General features: G+C 46.5%; 4 protein-coding genes across 4 annotated transcripts in view; 3 read left to right on the forward strand and 1 right to left on the reverse strand.

Moving 5' to 3' along the window:
* The window catches only part of CSUI_007422 (zinc finger in n-recognin protein), an 18,262-nt gene extending 13,561 nt beyond the window's left edge, over positions 1-4,701 (forward strand). The window contains exons 6-9 of the mRNA XM_068067567.1: positions 797-1,338; positions 1,949-2,108; positions 3,012-3,141; positions 4,304-4,701. Of these exons, the coding sequence (XP_067920453.1) occupies positions 797-1,338; positions 1,949-2,108; positions 3,012-3,141; positions 4,304-4,470 (999 nt within the window). The 3' untranslated portion in view covers positions 4,471-4,701. The remainder of the gene's footprint in view (positions 1-796; positions 1,339-1,948; positions 2,109-3,011; positions 3,142-4,303) is intronic.
* A 1,381-nt stretch (positions 4,702-6,082) lies between these two features.
* On the forward strand, positions 6,083-8,690 carry CSUI_007423 (coiled-coil vesicle tethering subfamily a protein 1). The gene is made up of 2 exons (XM_068067568.1): positions 6,083-7,764; positions 8,167-8,690. The coding sequence occupies exons 1-2, from the start codon at positions 6,965-6,967 to the stop codon at positions 8,510-8,512; spliced, it is 1,146 nt and encodes a 381-aa protein (XP_067920454.1). The 5' UTR covers positions 6,083-6,964; the 3' UTR covers positions 8,513-8,690.
* Positions 8,691-8,817: 127 nt separating this feature from the next.
* On the reverse strand, positions 8,818-12,790 carry CSUI_007424 (metallo-beta-lactamase domain-containing protein). Its single transcript, XM_068067569.1, has 2 exons — positions 10,356-12,790; positions 8,818-9,974 (listed from the first exon to the last, which is right to left on the reverse strand). Exons 1-2 carry the CDS (start codon positions 12,316-12,318, stop codon positions 9,559-9,561), a joined length of 2,379 nt encoding a protein of 792 aa, XP_067920455.1. The 5' UTR covers positions 12,319-12,790; the 3' UTR covers positions 8,818-9,558.
* A 1,377-nt stretch (positions 12,791-14,167) lies between these two features.
* Positions 14,168-23,318, forward strand: CSUI_007425 (magnesium transporter nipa). Its single transcript, XM_068067570.1, has 8 exons — positions 14,168-15,724; positions 16,112-16,260; positions 17,359-17,667; positions 18,900-19,015; positions 19,926-20,006; positions 20,804-21,005; positions 21,467-21,624; positions 22,690-23,318. The coding sequence occupies exons 1-8, from the start codon at positions 15,640-15,642 to the stop codon at positions 22,967-22,969; spliced, it is 1,380 nt and encodes a 459-aa protein (XP_067920456.1). The 5' UTR covers positions 14,168-15,639; the 3' UTR covers positions 22,970-23,318.
* The last annotated feature ends 202 nt before the right edge of the window (positions 23,319-23,520 follow it).

Genomic DNA, 23,520 nt, shown 5'->3' on the forward strand with positions numbered 1-23,520 from the left:
AAAAGAAGAAGAAGAACAACAGCAGGGGCAGCCGTTTTCGATTAAGGTAGACCATCTTTTCATATATATAGATGCATATATGTATATATATGTGTGCTTATAGAGGGAGAAGAGAGAGGGAAAGAGATAGGGGATTGTTTGTATTAGCATTTTTCTTTTGTGATGAGATAGAGAGACGATCTTCTCCCTATCTTCGAAAAAGGAGACACGCCTCATGTGAAGAAAAACAGGAGAAGAAGAGGGTGTACATACACCCCTTAGACACTGTGGAAGAGTTCTTGAGCGTGTTTCACCGTATGTCTTATGAATGACTCTAATGCAGACGTCAAGACTAAGTCAATCCAGGGGGAGCTAGACTCAGTTGAAGAGGTATATATCTCGATAGAGATGTGCAGGTTTACACTGAGCTAGATGCTTCTTCCGGTCATTCTTCTCTCTATCTCCCTCGTCTTGTGACGAGTCAGCACCAAAATGAAGAAGAAGAAGAAAGACGTCTGTACGTACATAGAACACCTTGTGTATTCTCGCGAGTTAGGAGAAGAAGAAGAAAGGAAAGAAGAGAGAGAGAGAGAGGGATGCCATAACCGCTGTTGTTTTGGTATGAAGAAGAAGAAGTGAGGCTTTTTCTTGTTGTTCTTCTTCTTTCGTCTTCTCCTTCTTCCTCTCCTGGATTCTTTCCTACACTAGATTCCTCTCAAGTCGTTTTTCAACCGAGTGAATTCGTCATCATATCTTTCCTTGTGGTTCTTCTTTTTCTTTTGTGTCTGTGTGTCTTCTCCTTTGTCTGTTCTTTCAGTTTCTCGCGTCTCTTTCCGCTTTTCCGCCTCTCGCAGTATCTTTATCGACTTTGGTCCCTATCGTGGTCTCCTCGCGCGATGGACATGATAGCATTCTTCATCTCTTCAAGAGGCAGCTTCAAGCTTTTCTTTCTTCGGCTTCTACTGCTGTCTCGCCGTCTCCCTTTCTTCATCCGTCTCTGTATGGAGATGGTATGGAGCTGTCTCCACATGAGAGAGGGTTCTTTTCCGAGAAGGAAGAGAAAGATCCTGTCTTTTCTTTCAGGAATTTAGATCCACTTCTTCGGTATCATATGCTCTACTTTCATCCTCTTTCGAGGCGTTTCTTACCAGAAGACTTCGTTAGCTTTCTCTCTTACACCAAGATGAAATGTTCCCTACTCTACTCGACAGAGATCAGGTCTCTCGGCGGTGACGCAGAAGAAGAACAAGAAGGAGAGCGAAAGACGATCGTAGCGGTTTGTATGGCGCAGTATCTTCCTCATCCAACTGTGCTTCCTAAGCTCTATCAACAGTTCTACAATTACTTCCTTCAGCTCGGGTAGGCGACAGGGTCTATGGAACAACGAGAATAAGAAGGCGGGGGAGTTTTGAGAGGGAGTGAACAAAGAAGGTGGGGCGGATGGAGTGCGTTGTGAAAGGAACAAGAGAAAGAGAGAGATACTCTTGTGTGTTCGTGAGCTTCTTCGAGGACCTCTCTTCACCTCAGATAGCTAGGAGGTAGATAGAGACGAATAGCCTTTACTTCAGGAAGATGTACGGTTCTTGTTTCACCAGGAGCCCTTCAAGCCTAGGCATTCACTCAAGAGAAAACGCCCTCTCCCCTTATAGGAAAAGTCAAGCAAGAAAGTCTCTTTGTCTTTCTCCATCAGTCGTATACCACGCATGCATGCGTATTTAGCCCTGTCTTTCTCTCTTCTCTCAATCTCAGATTGAATGGCCGCCTATCTCAACCAGCATCCTTTTTCTTCTTTCTCTTCCGCTCTCTTGCAACTTATCTTCTCTTGCAACTTCTCTTCTTTCGCAGCTTTTCGTCTTTTCTCTTTCCATCGTTAGTGGAGCCATGTCTTCTTTCTGAGTTTCACGTCGTCCTCCTCCTCATCTTCTTCTTCGTCTTTTCTTCGATGGCGTGCTGTATGTCTTGTTTACAGAGCCTTTACATCTCCTACAGGTATTTATGTAACGCCTCCTTCCTGTGGTGTATGTCTGACGTGTGGGGCATTTCTATGTGCCATGGACTGCTGCGATATGAGGGTGCCTGCCTCCGGGGGATCGACAAGAACGTTCAATCGCCTCATGAATCTCCGCAGAGTAAGAGCCACTCTCAGATCAAGAGAAAAGAAAAGACTGTTGGAGATGACGATGATCTCCCAGGGAGGGATGATAGAAGACTTCTCAAAAAAGAGATGGTTTATACATCTCGTCCATGAGAAACGCATCTTTCATGGCTTCTCGTACACACTTTGTATGTATAGACATGTATTCATCTACTTATCTTTTCATATGCATCTGTATATCTGTATGTAGATATAGATCTATTCTTCTATTTATATCTGTTTATCTGGTATATACCTTGTTACTCTCCTTGTTTCTTCTTTATGCGTTGCTGTGATTCGTCTTCCATATATGTAGATCCTTATAGTTTATACATATATACATATATAGATATATATATGTATATATATGTGTATAAGTGTGTGTACGGGTACCTCATCACTATCTAGAAGGCATGTAACTCACTTTAGGTGTTTATGAAGGGACTTCTCTGGTGATGAGGAATGGACGTGAGAGTGTAACTGCGATCGTTTATGCATCTGTCTTTGTGTCTCTTCTTTCTCTAGACATTCTTTCAATCATAGATGTCTTCTCCCTCTTCGTTGCGAGGTAGAAGAATGCGGTATGACTCTACTATGAAACATTATGTGTCAAAAGACTTTCATCCAGAGAGCTCAGAACAAAGGAGTGAGGGGGACGCGGAACACTCTTTACTCCCCTACATCCCTTCAAACTTTCATTCTCTTGTCCGGTGTATGTAGGAATTTTCATGTATGCATGCGTATGTCTGAATATGTTTGAATACGTATGTATTATGAATATACACGCACGGAGTTGTATGTATGTATGAAGATATCTATATGCATACATGGAGAGGTATGTACGAACATTGTAGATATGCATGAGTGTGTGTGTGTGTGTCTTGTAATTGTTTTGCAGCATGCAATTAGCTGTGGAATGGGTATAGCCTTGTATCTTCATCTATCTGCGTCGGCTGTATATGTGGCGGCGGTGGATACAGCAGTCGATAGAGATGCAAAGTGGGGTTGTCTTCATCTTGATGTCTATGGTAAGGCATAATTTCTTTTCTTTTCTTCCTTTCTTTAGATCCCTTTTTAACAGGTTATTCATGTCTTGTTCTCTTCAAACATCTCTAGATAATGTGATGCGAAATTGCGAGCGGAGACACGGAAAAGCCAGAGGGTATCAAGGATAGGCCTATGGAGTATATCTTCTCTTCTTTAAAGGAATGAAGGGCAACAGGAATAACACGAGACTTGTCTCTTGTACTCTCTAGGTGTGTGATTCTTCATCTATTCCCTCTTAACTCTCAACTGTTAGGGTGTCTGCATACATAGATGCATACTGAGTCTATTGATCCATATGTGTATCTATAGTTATATATGCAGGTGTACGAAGGATAAAGCGTAATGAAAGATACCCGCAACATCATAAGTTTGCATGCAGCAGAAGAGAGTAGACGGGAATATGGTGGTTGTCTATATATACATACAGGCGTATTATAGCGTATGTTCACCCACCTCTTTGCAGTCAAATGGACAGCTTGCTCAGTGCCTTGTATTCATTCGTTTTTCGATCTTGTCTCTCTCTACGTATGTACCTTTGTATGTAGATGATGTAGATACACGTCCTCGTATCTCTCCAGCAAGAAGAGAATTTGCCTGATCGTCCGAATGGATTGGCCTTGAGAAGTCGCCTCTTATGTATATTGCATGCGGTGCACTTCATATCGTGTGAATCTTATGACGAAACAAAAGCTTACGGATAGTTAGTTGTTATTTCAATTTGAGTTTGTATTCGAGGAGTTTGGCGAGAAGGTTCTTTCTCACGAAGGCGATTTCATGAGTATTTTTTCGGCTCTGGTTTCATCGAGGCTTACGAAGAATGTCTACATTTGCATGCGAGGAGATATTCTTATTAACTAGGGAGAGTCGTGATGTGTATAAGGTTGAAGAAGATGGATACTGGAGAGTCATCATGATGGAAGCTGCTGTATAGACGAAGTGCTTGAGATGGTTGCAGGTTAGCATGCTTTGCTTAGGTACTTTTAGATTTCTTTGAAAGAGAATAGGAAAGATAGAGTTGAGGAGAGCTATCTAGGAGGGATCCTAGTGGTGATGGCCATGGTAGGATCTCAGCTTCTCGATAAAGGGTGAGAAAACGATAGAAAGGTTCATAGTTTTGTATGTGGCTTTTCGCCTTGTGTGCAGGCGAAGAAGATCCTCTTCTGAAGAGGGGAAAGCCACTTCACTTATCATTGAATCGGCTCTGTCGTCTTACGGATGATTGGCGACAGCATCAGCTACGATTGCTTCGCCGTCTTCAATGGTCTCGTATGGAATCGAGTGTTACTAACCATGCAACCCAAGGCATGTAAGAAGGGAGTCAGTCGGTCCCCTCTTGTTCTTTTTATGATTTGAACGTGTCTTGAAAGAGAGAGAGAAGAGAGAAAAGAAGTAGTAGTAGCAGTAGGGAGTGTTGTTCTTCTAGGAAAGGTTGACATAATGAACGATACAGCATCGATCGTCAAGGTCAAAGAGAACAGGAAGTTTCTCCAGTGAGGAAATGCATGCAATGGGCAAAAACAAATGCGTACTCCAATCTACCCTTCTCGTTTTCACCATCTCGACATCGATGGAGAGGAATCTTCTCTTTCTAAACGCAGTCAACAAGACTTTCCCCTGTAACTCACTTCTGAGACCATCACCTGAGACACAGCTACCGTTCAGCCTACTGGTGATAATTTCTCGGCAGGTTCATTCCGAATGATTGCAACGGATGAACTTTTCGAGACACGTCAAATCCGGGCATGCAATGGCACGGGCATGCCGGATGGAGAAGGCATTCGATAGCCTTTAAAGGAACACAAGGGGTAGACTTTCAGCGTCTTCTAACTTAATGGAGCACACTGTCACATGCTGGGATACACAAAAAAACCCCGCTATGTTCTTTTTGTCAGTTTATCTTCCGCAGCTATACCTCTGGTGTGAGGTCTTTATGGGTACTGGAACAGGAACATAGCAGTAGGTATTCTAACAGACTCAACTACCTGTTCTCACTTGACCTACACACGGATTATTCTTTCAGTCCGTCAGTCGGTATCAGAGATGGGTCGTAGCGGTAGTGTCAGTTTTCTTTGTCGGAGTGCCTCGTGAAGAAGTTAGTAGAAAAACTTGTTTTGTTTGCGCAACGGCACGGACAAGATTCCAGCATCCTCGTCTTCGTGACTGCAGAAGCTTCACGTGACTCGTGCCGCCGCCTTGATGTGAACCAGGGGTCAACAGCGACACTCACCGGTGTACACATAAAGGGCTGATCGTCCTCCGGCAGCAGCGCAGGGCTCTGCTGGCAAGCTACGGTGCACTGAGTGACTATCCGCCAGCCTACAGAGAAAAAAGCTTGAGCTAACAGCTGGCCGCCCCGGCAAACCACCTCCCATGAGAGTGCACTGACGCGCAGCCCACCCGTGTACGTGAGTTACCAGGATAGACAACTCTTGTTTTCTTCACGTCGATGTGCGTGTCCGGTAGAATGTCCTTCGCCCAGTAAAGATTGGTCCGTTGCTCGATGTCCTGTTCTATGAGGGTCTAAGCCAGTGCAAAGACAGTTCCGGTGTGGAGAGGACAGCGTCGACTTGTAAAAAAAGAAATGGATGAAATGCGCTCTGTAGAGTAGAGCTTTGACTTCTGAAGAGAAAATGAAGGGAATGTGCCCTTCAGAGAGGCTGTGTCGTGCGACTTTCTATCTTCCCAACTAGCCCATTCTCTGGCTGTCCTTTCCCTCCCTCCCTAGAAACCGGCTTTATGATAGGCACCGGAGGGATCCCGCGTGTCCCACACAGGACGGCAAGTCCGTACCGGCGTCTTCACGCTTGTTCCCGGTGAGCCTTACCTCGCGTGCAGTAGCTAACCACATCGTCAATAACGAGCTGCTGTAGAGGTTTGAAAATACTCTGGCACTGCACGTGCGAGGCGGGTCGACGTCGTGGCCACAGTTGTTGGCATGATACAGAAGTGTGCTGTCCGGTCCAGACAGAGAGAAGACCTCCACGGCCCACCTCAATGACAGGCACCAGAAAAAAAACACTTCCACATGAGGAATGGAAGCGAATAAACAGCCCGACGAAATCACTTTTGCGATTAGTGTGGGGCGGTGAATTTGTGTGGGCTGAATCGCAGCCCTATGTGAGCTCTCATGTCGATGCTTGACGATCGGAGGTAAGCAGCTCCGGGGTGTCCAGCCGGTTTTCTTGTATAAGTTAGCGTTACTGGCTTGGTGGCGGATGCGGCCATCGCAGTTGGCAGCGCTCAGCGGCCTCGGCCGAAACACAGCCACATTGCTAGCGCCTTGTCCGCCGCCGCCGCTTCTGTAGTAACGGCGTACTCCCAAACAAGGTAGCTTGCCGTTACGAAACGTACGTGGTTCCTGGCTTGTCGTTACATGACGGACCTCTCTCTCCCACAGGCGTATGTTGCCCGCTGTACTGCCATTCAGAACACCGCGAACCAGCGACACCACAGCCCGAAGTCTCAGGAAGTCGCAAAAACCGTGGTCTTTTCTCTTTGTGCGCCGTATCAAGAGCCCTGGCGTCTGCTAGGCAATGCAAACACGCGGTGTACAAGCCTTGCCCTCGCACGAGAGTTTCTTCTTCATATGGCAGCGGTAAACTGCAGGTAAAAGGATCGTATCGCAGTGCAGCAAACCTAACAACAGAGCAGCGCTAAAGAGTCAGTACTGTGTTCGAAGGCGTACGGCGTCCAGTGAGACAGCTACCACTTTGCTTTGCTGGGTACTGAACACCCATGTTAAGAACTCAAACTGCTCGAGATTACTAGCGGCCTGAGAGCAGGATTGGTAGCCGGGCCGGGAGTATGACCAGCCTGCCGCCGGAGTCGCTTGCGAAGGAGGGGGACGAGTCCCCGTCCTGCCTCCCCGCAGAAGCCTTCGAGCACTTCAAGATCCGCGAACAGCAGCTTCTGCAGCTGAATGATGAGCTCGATAAGAAGAAAGAACACACCCTTCTTGCTGCCGAAGAACAAGCAAGAGAGCTCTCTTCCCTAGCAGCGAAGCCAGCGTCGTCGTTCAGGCCTAAGTCTGCTGGTTTTAACCAGCAGTCAAGCAGCAATCTCGCACAGGACACTTGTGCAACGAGTATTGCCGGTGATAGGAAACTCGGGTCGGCTTCGCGAATCCAAACAGCTGGTGCCAGGTGCAGTGAGGAACCAACTTCATTGTCAGGATCACCGTACAGTTCGGGGGTTCACTTGCGGAATGCTGTATTGAAGGATCCTTATACTTCGGGCCAGCAGGGGAAGAGCGTCCAGCAGGAATACAAGAAGCTTGTGCAGCTCGGCTGCAGCTCCATGGGTAGTGGGCTGACATGCGAGAACTTGGAAAGCCTCGCTGCGACCGTACGCCTCCAGAAAAGTCGCATTCTCGCTCTTCAAGAGGAACTAGAAGCTCGGACGAGGGAAGTCCAACGGTATGAACAAGATCTGCATGCAGCGAAAAACCGGAACAAAGAATTGACCGACGAAAATGAGAAGCTCAAGCGCAAGATCAATCAGCTTAACGTACAAACGGAGAAGTCAAAAAAGGCGCAGTCCGAGGCTTCCTCGAAGCTGGACGGTCTTGACCAAATAATCGTGGAGCTGCGGTCGGAGAACGACAAGTAAGCGCCGCAACACACAGTGATATGGGCCGGGAATTCCACCTAGCATCGATCAGTCAGTATAGGATTGCCTCGGGTGATAGCGGGTCTGCTTCTAAGCCCATCGCCCCCAAGAAAGCGTCTGCGACACGGGAAGGTCCTTCCACTGGTGGTAGTACTATTCTGTGGTAAAGCTCCCGTTGGCCCAACAGGTGTCTTAGAAGCTTGCATGTCCGAGAACTTTTCCACGGACACAGTCTGATAGAGCGTAATCACCAGGTACAGCAGTACATCTCGAACACACCGTCACTGTCCGAGACCTGAGCAGCGCCTGTGATGGTTGAATCCAGAAAACGACGCTAAAAATATCCCCGGCACGCGAGCCCGCGGTCTTCCTGTGGTGTTGTCTCCGCTCTCGCTCAGACTGACTACCGCAGCGAAGAAAAACGCTGCTGAACTGAACAACAAAGACGTGAGACTGAACCGGGCGGTTGAGGAAGTAGAAACGCTGAAACAGCAGCTGAAAGAGTGGAGGTGTGGATCTAAAGACCGTTCGGCAGAGCAGAGGGAAATCGAGAAGCTCGTTGCCGACAACAAGAAGCTTGAAAACCAGAGGAATGAACTCATCCTCGGGTTCAAGAAACAGATGAAACTGATAGATATCCTAAAGAAACAGAAGGCACACATGGAGGCCGCGAGACTCTTAAGTTTTACCGAAGATGAGTTCCTGAAAATCTTACGCGGCGAAGATCAGCTGGGTATCAACTAAGGATGCCGAATGAAGAAGCCAGTTTGCAGTCGGTGACTGGTTATGAACCATGCAAAAAGACATCTTTCTTGCGCTGCTCGTTTGCCATCTGCTACCCTTTTGGAGTGTCGCCGTCCCTGTGGCAGATGTATCGCAACCGGGGGAAGGGTTCCTGAATGCCCCGTGACTGATCTAAGAGCCGGACTGGTGACTGTAGTCTGTGAATTCCCTTTCTGTGCGGGCGCACAATAAGTATGTTTCGCGCTACCTGACCTCCAGCCCCTGTGTAGGGTAGACTCCACATTCGCGGAGGATATCTTCTTCCAGCCGGGGGGACGTAGATTGAAGCCATTCTTGACAGCAAGTCCAGTAATCGGTACCTTCGTAGATCGGGGTATAATAACGCATGAGCCAATCACGCGAGCACCCTCCAACAGCGTGTAAGCCCGGGGCTCCAACTCTGAGTTGGACGCCAGGTAAAAATGCGCACTCATATCCGACTTCGCACAAACCCTGAATCACTGCTTGGACAGGCAGCCTCCACTCATGATCAACACGAGGAAAGAGCAGATGCCATATGAAAACACTGCACGGCCGGGCAAGCACGTACACGGCTGTTAAAGCTGCGGCGACTTCCCGCTTCGGCGGACAAGGGAAAAGACGTTCTCCGGTACAGGCAAATACAAGGAAAACGCTGCGTCTTGTTACAGTTGTAGTATACTTTTCTTTGATGGGACAGTTTCATGATGTCCAAAGAGAGCCTCTTTGATAGCCTACTCCATTCACTGGATGTAAGGGATGCAAGATGCTGTTGCTTGTCGAAAGACAAGCAACAGCATTTGCAAGTTCGTATTGTCCGGGCAACATGGGGAACATAAGGTCTCAGCTCAGCGTATATTGAGAATTCTGTTGCTTCGTCCGGCGCATTAGGGAGGAAGCCACCGGAAGAGTGTAATAGGGCAGATCGAATGCGCCTGCTTAGATTTCTTCGGGCCACTTTGGTCCGCGCGTCACTTCGGCACATTGCGCTCGTCCTTCTGCAGGTGCTTTTCTATTCGACGGAACTGTCAGTCCGCATCGAGCTCCACACTAAGAAGTGCCCGCACCAGCGTGACAATGGAGCCTTTCACTTTGAGGTCTCCTCTGGCTACCGCTAAGGCGGCGCTCCGATCCTTATTGACAATCTCTAGCCAGACACTCTTGGTGCTCTCGACCTCGACATCTGGTTTGCCCTCGCATGGCCACTTCAGGTAAGCAATCCCTCTCCGATAATGCACGCATACGTTTTCATTAACGTCAGTGAAACGAAACTGTAGAATGCAGTTCAAATCTCGGGCCTTCTCAGGGATCAAACGTACTGGTAACAGGTCAAACTGTTGCTGCAGCGAGATTTTCGCCAAGGTCTGCCGCTTTTGGTAGTCGCTCAATTTCAACTCAGCCCGACCTTCCACTTCCATCGCCGCGGTAAGGAACCAGTTTCGTCCTGCAGAGACCGACACAGATGACGCTTTTAAGGCACCTTGAATGTCTTCCTTGACAGAGGCTGAGAATAGATTCGGCGGACAGCCGGAGAGCAGATCACATGACTGTGTAGGAGGTGACAAGAACTACCAGCTCTAGTTTATACCAGTCGACAAACACAATAAATCACTCCCATTCTGGTAGAACAAACTTCCGTGTTCCATTCTCACCGTGCTCCGTTTTAACAGTTGGACAGTTCGGAGTGCCCGGTAACTCAAGTATGCTGATTAGGAAAACACCACTCTATGTCTCGGTCCGCCCCCCGAAGAAGCGGGATGTTGTTTCGCAATCCACAAACAGTTCATGTCGTTGGATATCTGACACGCGAGAAACATCATCTTACCTGTTGCAGCCGTCTGCGCCGCAGCATTAGCTCTTAAGGCAATGATACGTAGAAGCCGAGCGTGTTTGGAAGAAGGGTCGACATGGTGGGCAGCACTTGCAAGCTCAAGCGCCCAATTCAGTTGCCCAGCACGCAGACTTTCGAGAGCTCGGATCATCAGATCATCGACGCTGCCTGCAAGATTTAAGAGGAACTCTGCTTTTTCCTGGGTACTCATGACGGCCAGATCCTCAGGGTTGCCTGAATACCATCCCATGTAATGCGTGAAGATCGCCCGAACGGCCCAGGGAACAGTTCCGTAGAAAGGCTGCAAGTACGGATGTTCCGCTAGGTGCGACGGTAACTTCACCATATGGGCTATATCATTGACGTAGTATCCTTTGTTCATGTAACGAACGGTCTGGTCATGTATAAACTGAATGGCGTCCCTGTACGCCACGAGTATCGACGCAATTTCAGATTTCCCGTATACTGGACGTGTATGGCCCAGCACAAGGTACTCTGCTTGAAGAGATCTCATGAGATCAAGAGAAGCAATCCAATCATTGCAGTCTCTCGTCTCTGTCCCACGGATAGCGTAGATGTTGGGTAGAGACTTGTAGACATTGTCTGCCCCTAAGAGTACCTTCTTGTCTTCCAGCCAAACAACAATCTGATCTTTGCTTTCTCCAGGAGCATGGAGTAACTGGAGGTTTAAACCCGCTACTTGGACCGTTTTCCTCTCCTGCTGCATGATGTGCGTCGGCATGACTGTCCCTATTTCTTCCTTGTTGTTGTAATGAAGCTTAGGCCCAATGCCGGCGTTCATAAAATCTTCTGGATCCACAAAAACGCCAAACTGTCTCATAGATCGCCTGTATGTTGTCCCCGCTGTCAAAGTAAAGACCTTGCTCATTTCCGCGTACGTTAACCAGTAGGCATGAACCTCGGTAACATTAGGCGTTGCCACAGCTGCTGCACCGAAAATGTGGTCTGTGTGGAAGTGTGTGTAAATAATTGCCTTCACGGGGCGATCACTGTTTGGTAGCTTCAGCCAGTCATCCCAAACAGCTTGCATCGTGGCTGTGCTTTCCATTGTATCCACGACGACGAGACCGTCTGTCCCGTTCAGAATCACCGAATTTGCCAAGCCGTAACCGACAGCCACATACACATCATCGACCACCTTGATAATCTCTTTGTTGAATTCGGCCGTGTGGTCGTGTAAGGGAGCCGGTGAAGGAACGTGCCCTGCTGTGTAATTGAAGAACTCTTGCTCAAGTTCTTTCACAGAGGGCAGCTCGATATCCTCATCGTCACCCTCACTGCTATCCCCTTCGCTCGACGCATCGGAAAACGCGTCGTGAGACGGACGGCGTCGCCTATGGACAAAGAGGAGTCCCCTTCTCCCGCCATATAGACTCGGGAAATACTGCGCAAGAAGAAACGCTGTGTAGGACTGGATGTCGTATGGCAGTGAGTCGAACCAGAGAGGATGGAGTACAACCAGGATACAGAGAAACGACAAAACAAAGTAGATGACCCTCAGCGTTCTCCATCCTGTCTTGAAGCTGGCGCTTTCACGCCGTGATGGCTTCGGCTGGACCTTCACAGCAGAAACCCCAAAGGGAGGCTCAGCTTCGGGCTGTGGGCGCTCTTGCCGTATCTCCACCCGCTCTTGAACTCCCACTGATCGCACTACGGGAGTGCCTTCATCTGTATGCTCTTTGGAGGCAACAGGGCTGTCAAGATCACTATCGAGTTGTTTCTGAGTGCTCGAAGCCGGGGGCCTGACATCGCGATTCTTCAAGTCTCCGTTCATGCGACCAAAATTCTTCTGAATATCCTGGACGTGGGCTTCAGTATCGGAAGCAGACGAATCGAAACGGTGACGCGCGGAAGAAAAAGCCGGCCTTTGAAACGCCGAAGAGTGCCCTGGTGTCGGCACACGCTGCGGCGATGGACTCTCGTGTCTTTTCGACATATGGAGATGCAGTGACGGAGGGTGCCAAAGCGCGGGCAAGCCGGTGGAACCAGCTCGTCAAATACGTTGACAAAGGAGGCTTGTTTGGATGCCCTTGGAGACGGGTTTGAAGAGCTACCGAGTCAAGAAACTGCTGGAGTGTTGAACTTTTCCTGACACAGGCTACCGGCGAGCCAGCCACGGTCCCTCTGCGTTCAGCCTGCGCCTCTTCTGGCACGAAATCTTCTAAGGACGGGGCGTATGGCAGCAAAGAAAAGCCAGCTCACGCACGAAGAGCAATACTGGATGGAAATGCTTCTTGCCGAACTCCATGACAGGAGATGTCGTGGCCGACTGAATGAATGACTTGCGCCACCAACAAATAGTCTTCAAACAAAAGAGAATTCCTCCCGCATACTTGAAAACAAAACATAAAGCACCCGAACTGAGATGGGGAATGCCCCAAAAGGATAGTCTGGTGTCAAATAGTGGCCAAAAGTGAAAGTGACGGACTAGCGTCCGTTCCAAACACGACGGACGACCCGCGCAGCTCAACTGGATCCGGGGGTCTCAGGCGGAGCGTCAGGCTGGCTGCGCTAGGACCCCGTACCGAAAATGATCCCCTTCTGACGAGCGCTGGCTATGTCCAAGTAGTCTAAAAGAGCTAGTCCGCTGCGGAGTTCGGACCTGCCCTCTGAAAACTTTCTTTCCTGCAAGCTCGCGTATGTTAGAGCTACTTTTACCTCACAGCTTACACGAAGAGCGCTCCCAGCGTTTCTCGAAATAGCGGAACAGCTTCCAAGTCGCAATCTGAGCAAGTGACAAGGCTGAAGATGACGGCCCTAGATATTGCGGAAACACGGTCGCCTGCGGTCTTCACCGAGTTGCGCAGGCGCTGGGTCAACAGTGGCAATATTCTTCAAAGGTCTCGCGCAGACGTTCACGATCTACAAGGCAAGACTAGACTACACACGCGATGAGGGGGCTTACCAAGAAAGGAGGCCAGTCCCTGTCCGGCTCAAGCGCATCCCGAGTGTGTAACGGTCTGTTCCGTCAAGCGAGAGACGATGAAGATATTCGTGCATAAATTGATATGTACAGTGCGGCAGAGTGACACCAAAGCAAAGGGGAGCTCATGACGCGGCATAAGCAGGTTTTCTTCCTACTGTCCTGCCCAACGAGCCTAGAACAAACCGGCAAGGCCCCGGCTAGGGCCAAAACGTAGAGGAAAAACGCAAGCCCTTTCGTTTGTTCGGGTTCATTCCCTTGAGCTGTTTGGTACCTAAGAAGTCGTGCAATCTAGCGGGCTTCAGAACGCTGACAGCATAGCTAAAGAATACCGAGTTGCCCGCTGGCCCGTAGAACACTGTCCTGCCCTATGTTCCTCCACCGCAGTTTTGTTTCCCTTTTATGCCTTCAACAGGCGGGCATTTCACGGCGGAGTATGTAACGGTGCGAACTCTTGGTCGCCCGAAAGAAGCTGTCAGTCATGCGGACTGTTGTCCACTCAAACAGAACCGCCAGTTTTCTTATGCGGACGTTCGTTTTTATCCTTTCTCCATCAGTGCCGCTATTCCACATTGCGGAGTGCCACGCCCTGTCGTTCACGACGGCAAGTCTGCTCTCCCCCCGGCAGGCTGAACCTTTCGAGAAGATGGCCTGGCGTACCAGCCATGTGCGGTCTCCCAGCACTGGTGAGTCTAAGGTTTTCTTACCTGTTGAGCGCTCGCTTTTCTTTACACATGCGGCAGCCCCCGCCTGCTGTCTTGGGCACTGCAACCCAGAGCACTCGCTCTCCCGGCCTCGAGTACCATGTTCCCTCGCCCCCTCAACACATCTACACACGATGAGGTGGGTCATGAGGAACCGACTTCACTCTTGTCGTGGGACTGCGGACAAGTCCAAGCTACACGAAGATGGTGGTCAAGAATAGGCTAGTTCGTGTGCTCTTCCGATAGTACCACCGTGAAAAAACTGCTCGTCTCCGCTCGTGGTCTGCCTGGTTGTGGCAGGACCCGCCAGCTTAGAAGCGACGCCCATGCTGGCTGGTTGAGTGGCTTCTTACCGAGCGGCCGAAAAGCACTGATATCTTCCCCGAAGTGTGAAAAGAAGAGTTCGATGTTCGGTAGCAGTATCCATTGGAGTTTGAGGCTGTGGCAAGTAGAACTTTTTCATGAAGCTGCCTGTTCACGACGGCATTCTCATTTTCCACCTGCCGGCTGTTTCTGCCGTTCTGCGCCTTTTGTGCATGCAGCCATGTTTCTTTTTCTTTTTCCGGTGGTTTTCTCACTGTTTCCGTCCTTAGGTCCTTGAATTGCTTGTATAGTTGTTTGACATGTTTTTTGAGTGTCTCGGCCTGAGCACGGCTCCCCTTATTGTGCCCTGTCTCCGCCTGCCAGCGGAGACCGGCGTATGCCGGTTTTGGCGACAATATGCAGAATGAGTTCAAGCCTACCGTTATTTCTGCTTTGTCGATCTAACGTTCATTTGGTTTCCGGCTTCTCCTAAGAATAAACTTTTTTCACTGTCGTTTTCGAAGCTTTTCTGAGGGTTTACAACCGGCGCTCTAACAAAGCCGAGCGTCTTGTGTCTTCAGGTAGTTGGTTTCCGGCTCTTTTTCATGTCGGGTGTCATCGCGTCTACTACTGCAATTACGAGCTGGGCTGTCCCTGGGAGATTTCTTGTTGCCTTTTCAGTAGGCATTCTCCTCAGATTTCCTTCCTAAAAGAACAGGTCTAAACGCGCAACTTTCAGGGGTCTTGACTTTCTTCTTTCGTCGGCACTTCTACTCGAACACGCCTCTTCTGCAGCGGCAGGATCATTCCTGATTCTTTCTTCTTTCCGCAAAGCCACCAGCAGGGAGGCTTACTGTCGTAGTACAGATCATTGTGGTCCGTGGGCAAATTGTTTCTTGCCCGTCTCCCGTTATATACTGAAATGCGGACTCGGCTTCTCAGGTGTCGATTCTCCTTAAGAGCATTCCAAGTATTCTTCAGTCCTCTTCGTTTCTCTATTTGACCTCTGATGAAGGACTTTCTGAGGTCATTAAAAAACAAAGGAAGAAGGAAAGGAAAAGAAAAGATAGCAGAGAGAGACGAGACTCCCCAGCATTTGTGTTGAGAGAGAAGAGAATCTGCCCTTGCTGTAATGTTTCTCCTAACAAGGAGGACTACAACAGAGCCCCCTTTTGCCATCTATTTCATTCTCCCGGAGAATCCTTCTCCTCTCCGTCTTTGCCCCTGTTTTTCCTCCCTTCCTCAACAATCGAAACCTCAGCAAGAGAAAAGCCGCAAAGGAGAGGTTCATTCACATCGAGAATGTTGAAGAGAGAAGGCACTCACCATGGCAGACGAAAGCACAGTATCCCATCTTTGGTATATAGGGGTGATAGTCGTGGCTCTAGGATCTCTTGCAGGAGCCGGAGGTGGTAAGTCTTACGAGATGAAGAAACACTACTCGGCGCCGTGTCTCAGATGTGTGTGCATGCAGTAGGGCAGATGTGTATGGGGGAGTTAGGGGATTCTAGAGTGACGTTTGCTGCCGTACAGAATAGTAACTGTCCTGGCTATGTAGTTCGTAGGATCGTGCGTTCCTTATGACACAGGTGTATCTCCAGAGTGGCATATCTTTTCTTCTCTCTACATCTCTTGCAAATCGACCCCTCTTCGACATACATGAACCTTCCTCCCTTTTAGCACCCATTTGTGTATCTTTCGCAATCTATTTTTCTGCTCTTCGGGGTTGTCTTGGTTTTCTTCTCCCCTTCATCTTTCTCTCTTACTCTTCCTGTCTTTGTCTGTCTCTGTTGTGCTAGATACTATGGTCCGGCATGCGTATGTGAAGGCAGGGAATGACGCGACGCCAAAGCAGATGCTGAAGAGCCCTATGTTTGTTGTAGGCATGCTCTTAACTGTTGTCTTAGATCCTCTATGTACCTTTGTAGCTCTTCTCTTCGCTCCCTCGGTAAGTTCTTCTCATCCTTTTCTTCCTAGCTTTTTCTCTCAACTCTTGTTCTTTCTTTCTATTCCTCGTCCATCGGTTGAGATACATGAAGAGACATAGGAAAGGAGAGAAGACGCGTGATAGCATCGAAGGAATCTGCACCGTGGGAAGATGGTGGAGATGAGGAGAAATACATTCCTTTCTCTTCTTCTCATACTTTCATGTTTTAACGTAAGAGACATAGGACGATCTAGAGTCACTCCGTCGTTATCGCTATGCAGATGTCATGAAATTATTCGTACGACTCCCCCCCAGAGCGCAAGCGTAGGAAGGAGGTATTGGAGGCACTACTTCGATACTACGGCTAGCTTTGTGTACATCACGAAAACAGAAGAGCTAGATAGGATTACCCCATTCACCTTCCTATCTTGAATGGAAACTGGGATGGGGGATTTCTTTCTTTGTCTCGCCTTTTTTCTGTCTGTCTCACCTTGGAACTTCTGAAGAGAGAGAGGTGGGGGGTGATACAGTAGTTGGAGGAGGTAGGCTCCTTTCTTTTATCTTCGTTGTAGAGATATAAGGAGTTGTTGCCCTCTCTCTTCTATTCCTCGGGCTTTTGCGAAGAGAAGAATAGGCAGAGAGAGAGAGGTAGATAGATACATTCGAGACATACAGATAGATAGATTCATGACAGGTGAACAGATAGATAGATAGATAGATCAAAAGAAGGTAGATCTCTTCTATGGCAAGGGTGTGAAGTGTGAAGGGGGTATGCACATCATCTTGTCTAGACTTGTTACTTACGTACTTTCTTACTTACGTTAACCTCTCATTCAACGTTCCTTTTCCTGTCTTTCTTCTTTCCCTCTTACGTTCTCTCATCTTCTTTTTTCTCTTTTCTTTCTTTTCCTCTCTCCGTGACCTTTTCTTTCGCTGTTCTCTTTCTCTTCTCCGTACACATGGGCGTCTTTTTCATGACGTCTACATATCCGTCTTCACTTCTTCTCATGTTGTTCTTTTCCATTTTCTTTCTTTCCTTCTTTCTTTTTCCTCTTCTCCTCTTCTCTTTTTCTTCTTTTCTTTTTTTTTCTCTTTGTTTTCTTTGCTTGTTTTCTTCAGTCGATTGTGACGCCTTTTGCAGGAGTGCATATTTTCTGGGCTGTCTTTATAGCTCATTTCTGGTTGAAGGAGCACATGGGATGGGTGGAAGTTTTAGGCTCAATTGGTATCGTTACAGGGGTGATTCTCATGGTCTGCTTCTGTGGGACAGAAGCGGATATAGGGAGTATATCTGCCTTCGATTCTTACGCAAGCACACCTGGAGCTATCGCTTATATCGCTGTCTCTGCGTTTCTCCTCATTGTAATTCTTATTCTAGCCTTCTCTTTCTATCCTTGTTCTCTCGGATCATGGGATTACTCTGTCCGTGTAAGTGCTTCGCAACTCCCTCTTGAAGAAGAACGAAGAAAAGGGCGACGTGCAATGATGAAGAAGACAGAGATATAAAGAGAGATAGATACATATAGACACATAGATGTCTTTTACATAGGTGGAGAGGAGGGAGAGAGGAAGTTGGGGAAGAGGAGTGAAATAGGATCAAAGGGTTCATGATCTTCATGGTGGCTTGAACAGAGAAGAAAGTAAAAGAGAGACGGAAGGACAGCTTCATACACAAAAGAACTCCCCCTCCTTACGTTCCTTCTGTTACTTCTTTGATGGCCCATTTACATGCCACACTCCGGTCTTTATCTCGATGTCACTTCTCATGTTGAAACATTCTTCGTATAGAGATGTTTAGCCGTTCATTCATTCATACCTAACTCTCTATCGGGTTATCTGTATATCTGTCGGTCTTTAAGCTACCGATCTGTAGTGTGTTGTCGTCTATCTCTCCCTGGATGTTTGAATGGGGCGTAGGTATTATGGTGATATGAACAACTCTCTCCTACTCCTTTTGCTCCTGCTCTTCTCGGTCAGCGTGTGAAGAGAGGGGGGGGGTGCATGCAGTAGAGTAGTAGGTGTACTTGTAGGAGGAGTCGTTAGAGAGTGAGCCATGTTTTGTTCCACGGCTTACAAGAGAGTGGCAGGAGGCAACGAAAGCCTTCAGTTGTGGAGATTCTTCTCTTCTCCGGTGCATATCTAGACGGTCTTTTTTTCTCTCTCTAAACATACAGAGCGAACAGAATGTCGTATCCGAAGGAAGGCATACATGGATAGATAGACAGAGAAGGATACAGAGATAGATAGATAGATAGGTAGATAGGTTAATGAGAGGTACATAGCTTCTTGTACAACTCATGTAAAGCCTCTAGGCATTTCTGTGAAGAAAGGAAGTCTTGCGCTTTTCTTTTTGTCGCTCTCTCTAAATGTCTGTGCGAGCGTGTCTTCCCTATCGCTGTCTATATCTGTACATCTTTCTCTAATATAACCTTCCATAGAGATAGGACATGTATCTATGTCTCTGTCTATCCATTACACGCGAGAAATGATACAGAGAGATCTATAGAGCTTCCAGAATTTTCTCTTAGCGAGGAGAGAGATGTAAGTATATGTACTACATATACATACGTAGTGAGATATGTGCTGTATGATGGACGTATTCTTTCTTTCTCTCATTTTTCTTTCTTTCTTTCTTTTCGTGTCTATCGTCTTATTCTCAGCGTTTAGCGACGGCCTTGGCGTCAGGTTTCCTAGGTGGGAATTCAAATGTCTCAGCGAAGTTTTTCTCGATCATTCTCATGGATCTCTTTGCAGGTCACACATCAGTCTTCACGAAGTAAGGCAGGGAGACGTGGGGTCTCTTCTTTTCTTTCTCTTTCTTATCTCTTCTGTTTATCTCCTGTTGTTGCATTCTCTCCATTGCTGTCTGTCTGTCTGTCTGTGTATCTTTCTTCTCTTCCTGAGTGAAGAGGTTTCTCTTCTCAGTTCTGTAGGTTGGTGTGTGGAAATTCTCATGGTGAAGACAAGGAGGAGAAATACACGTGTGAGATACACATACATTGCATATATATACATATATATACAGTCATATTATATACATATATATACAGTTCATATGCATATGATATACATATATATGTATATAGCTATATCCATGTATTTGGAGGAAGAGAGGCATTCAAATACACGTGGGCATATATATACATATGTATCTATAGAGAGAAAAAGAAATGATGGATCGGGAGATAGATATGTCTATACAGAGGATCCTCCCTTTTTGTCCAGGAGATATGTCAGGCTCTTTTTTATTCGATTGTATGCTGTCTACCAATTATCTCCTATCTTTCAAGTGCTGTGCATGCATTCTGTTCTGTGAATAGAATCGACTTGAGTGAGGTGTGTAGGTACGAAGTCCTTAGCTTGTTCTCATATATCGTTGCTATCCACCTAGCTAGCTCCTATACCTCGGTCGTTGTCGTTGTCGTCGTCTTCATATATGTGTATGATCTGGGTCTGTACGTAGGTTTGGATCTCTTCAATACTTCCCTGCCTACCTACCTACCTCTCTCGCGTCAAGTCGATTGTGGTATTTCTTCATATGAATCGATTGTCTCAAATGCGGGGAAGCTTTTAGATACCTGTCTATATCTCTCTCTCCGTCTCTGTGTCTGTCTGTTTCTATCTATCTATCCATCTATCTTTTCCCGTCTACTGTATTCTTCTCTTCTGTCTGTTGATCCTTACAGCTGGAGGACATACGTCGTTACGTTATGTACAGTGGTGCTGTGCTTAGGGCAGCTCATCTTTCTTAATGTCTCTCTCAGGAGGTAAGAGGAGATCAAAAGTGAAGGAACACCGAGAGAGAGACTAAGACCAGGAGCAGAAGTAAAAGACGATAGAAGAGGAAGCAGTTGTGGATTCAATTCTGTGTGTATCGAACATCTCTGTTTTGCTTCGTATGCCCCTCCGTCTGTGTTTCTCTTTTCGTTCTTTCTCTCTCCGTAGATAATCTCCTACATGATACAGGGGAAGAGGGAGATCAAGGAGGGACAGACGTAACGGAGAGACAAACTACAGATAGAGATCACTGTAGGGAGAAGTAAAGAGATCTTCCTGCAGTCATCCTCTATGTGTCGTCAATACATCTGTCTACCTATCTGTAATCTATACAGGTACAGATATGTCTAGGCGCCTTAGCAGATATCTCTTTGCATAGATACATAAATATAGATAGTTAGATAGATAGTTGTGTATTTTGTGTGTGTACGGAGTGAGGGTATCTTCTTTGGCTTTCTCTGCAATCCATTGTTTGTGCCAGACGTGTCTGTCGTTGATCTCTTCTGACCTAGAATGACTTCGATTTCTTGAGGGTTCCAATCCCTTTCTTTCTTTCTTTCTTCATAAGGGAGACGAAGGATAGATATGTTCTTTGCAGATGAGCAAAAGAAGAAGAATTCTTTCTATCTTACTCGTACCTCACCTATTCTCTTCCTCTTTCTTTCTTGTTCTTTCTCTCTCATCTCTTTCGCGCCTCGTTTTCTTTCTTCTTCTTTCTCTCTCATTCCTTCGTCCTGTCTTTCTTTCTTTCTCTTTTTGTCTCCCCGGTTTGTCTTCGGACGGACAGATATGAAGCGATTTATGTGGTGCCGACAATTAATAGCTGTTTAGTGGCTGAAGGGACGATAGGGTCGATTCTTGTTCTGCATGAAGTACCCAAGAATTGGACGGCCTTTAGTATAGGCCTTATCCTCTGTATAGCTGGCATTCTCATCTTAACGACAGCTCATAAGATTCAGCCTCTTCATAAGAAGACTCTCTCCCTAGAGGTAAGAATGAAAGATAAAAGAAAAGAAAGATTTGGGGAGGTCTACATGCCATTCATATCTTTCTTACTCTTCTTCTTTTCACACGTGTGGTATCGGTGAGAATCGATCTCTTTCGATTCTCATCATACGACTATTCTTGTTGTCCTTCAGGTGTAGCTACACCTACACATCGACATAGATAGATAGATAGATATATTGTTTTCTTGATTTCATCTTTCTTATTCTCTCTCTTTGTCTATATGTAGACCTACGAATCTTTTTGCTGTAGAACTCCTATCCGAATCGACCTATTTATGGTATCAGTCCAGTCTCAGAAAGCAGAGAGAAGATGCTCTCTTCCTCTTCATCTCTTCTTCTTACGTGTTCCAAGACATCCCGTGGTGTAAAGGGGAGAGAGAGGATCTATCTTGATGTATCTTTCTTTGTTTCACTCTTTCTGTCTTTCTTTTCTATCTCGACAGATGAAGACACCTTCTCAAGAGATGGGTGCCATGGAAGCAGGAGAAGCAGCTGGGACTATACCCGAGGCGAAGATGGATGAAGAGGGGGGCATCGCAACTACACTGGAGAAATCTCCATCCAAAAATCGCCTAAGCAGTCTCACACGATCTTTCAGCAGGTTAGATAGAATTCACACTCAGAAAGCACTCTCTTGTTCTTCTCCTTCTATATATCTCAATTCCTTCTCTTTCATTTTTGTATCAACGATCTTCTGTCTCACCCTGCCCGGTACCATCTGTCTCCAATCTATCTATTTTTAGTATGCCTATCTTTAATCTATCTGTCGTCGTCAGTCTATCTATCTGTCTTTAATCTGTCGATCTATCTTGTCTATCTATCTATCTATCTATCTACGGGTGTACGTATGCCTGTGTGTCTGTATGTGTGTATAGCTTACTCGTCTTGTAGTAGTTTTAGTCGTAGTAGTAGTAGTGAGAGCAGCAGCAGTGGGGGTGTGTATGTGATTTGCAGCGTCTGGAGGCTCTTGAGACAAAGTATACAGACGTAGGCACATGGACTGCAGAGAATCTCCACGAAGTACATACAAGAAAGATAGTCAGTGAGAAAGGGAAAGAAATAGAGGATGGATGAAAGATAGAGAGATAGATTAAAGATGGACAGGTAGATCGGAAAGAGATGAAAGACAGATAGGCTAAGAAAAATGAAGAAGAAGAAGAGTTTTGTCTCATATTAAGATAGACAGGGACGGGTGGGAGATGGATCGATGCTGAGAGACAGAGATTTCTTCTCCTTCTTTTTCTCCCGAGTTCGCAAAGGTTTTCTGTCTCTTTCGTATTTCTTCCTTTGCTAGTAGCTCTCTTTTGTGCTGGTTGTGCCTTCTGTCCCATTTTCTTCTGTCCTTGTTTCTCGAATGATAGAGATATGAAAAAGAGGAAAGATGTGTGTTGATCGAAGAGAGATAGGTCGATTACAAGTAGATAGGAGCTTCTCCGCTGCGTAACAAAAAGAAAGAATGAAAGGAGCGGATGGAGGAGATGTAATGGGGATGGCGATGTGTCTAGAAAACCACTGCATGCATGCGTGCATGGGCATACATAGCTTCGTTGCTTTTCTTCATTCCCTCCTTTCAATGACTTTCTCCCACCTTTCCTCTTTCATTTCTTTCTTCTCGTTTTTCTTCTTGTCCCCTTCTTCTTTTTCTTCTTTCATTTCTTTCTTGCAGATCGGCGACAGCAGTGATGGATATGTCGATCGTCTTGAATTCGAAAGCTTTCTACAGTATGTACACCATACAAGAACATCACCTGCCCGTTACAGACGACGTACCAGGTATGTTGGACTCCTCCTGCTCCTTTCTCTTTCTCTCTCTTCTCACACTCTTCTCTCCTTCTTATCATTCTCTTTATTGTATTTTTCTCTTTCTTCTTGCTCCTCGGTTTCTCTTCTTGTTCCTTACTGCCATCTCTTCGGTCTTTTTCTTTTCTTTGTTACCTGTACTATGATGAATGCTCTGATCCGTAGGACGTTCTCTCTCTCTTGCTTCTTTCTTCACTCCTTGTTCTCCCCACGGGGATGTCAATATGTATATCTCTCTCGTTCCATAGATCCTGGCTTTATCTCAGTCGCTGTACATATCTGTCCCTGGATATATACATATCTGTGGACTATGATGTATCTCTCTATACGCATATACTGGTATATACTTACACACGTATACGGCTATACATACATACATATATATGGTTGTTTACACATTCATAGATTGATATCTCAAAGATAGATTAACAATAGATAGATTAAAGATAGATAGGTAGATGAAAGATAGACGATAGATTAAAGATAGATAGATAGATTCAAGATAGATTCAAGACAGGTAGACTACAAGATAGATACATAGATTAGAGATAGACGATAGATTAAAGATAGATAGATAGATTGAAGATAGATTAACAATAGATAGATCAAAGATAGATAGGTAGATGAAAGATAGACGATAGATTAAAGATAGATAGATAGATTGAAGATAGATTAACAATAGATAGATTAAAGATAG

The sequence above is a fragment of the Cystoisospora suis genome (genome assembly GCF_002600585.1).
Source record: "Cystoisospora suis strain Wien I chromosome Unknown contig_3927, whole genome shotgun sequence".
Taxonomy (NCBI): Eukaryota; Apicomplexa; class Conoidasida; order Eucoccidiorida; family Sarcocystidae; genus Cystoisospora; species Cystoisospora suis.

What these genes read in the sequence shown, in the direction of transcription:
- CSUI_007423 (XM_068067568.1), top strand. Translation starts at nt 6,965, where the DNA reads ATGACCAGCCTGCCGCCGGAGTCGCTTGCGAAGGAGGGGGACGAGTCC. An exon ending in CTGCGGTCGGAGAACGACAA is followed by an intron (nt 7,765 to 8,166) that starts GTAAGCGCCGCA and finishes GCTCTCGCTCAG; the next exon opens with ACTGACTACCGCAGCGAAGA.
- CSUI_007424 (XM_068067569.1), bottom strand. Translation starts at nt 12,318, where the DNA reads ATGTCGAAAAGACACGAGAGTCCATCGCCGCAGCGTGTGCCGACACCA. An exon ending in GGCGCAGACGGCTGCAACAG is followed by an intron (nt 9,975 to 10,355) that starts GTAAGATGATGT and finishes CGGTCTCTGCAG; the next exon opens with GACGAAACTGGTTCCTTACC.
- CSUI_007425 (XM_068067570.1), top strand. Translation starts at nt 15,640, where the DNA reads ATGGCAGACGAAAGCACAGTATCCCATCTTTGGTATATAGGGGTGATA. An exon ending in CATGGGATTACTCTGTCCGT is followed by an intron (nt 17,668 to 18,899) that starts GTAAGTGCTTCG and finishes TCTTATTCTCAG; the next exon opens with CGTTTAGCGACGGCCTTGGC. An exon ending in CTCACACGATCTTTCAGCAG is followed by an intron (nt 21,625 to 22,689) that starts GTTAGATAGAAT and finishes TCTTTCTTGCAG; the next exon opens with ATCGGCGACAGCAGTGATGG.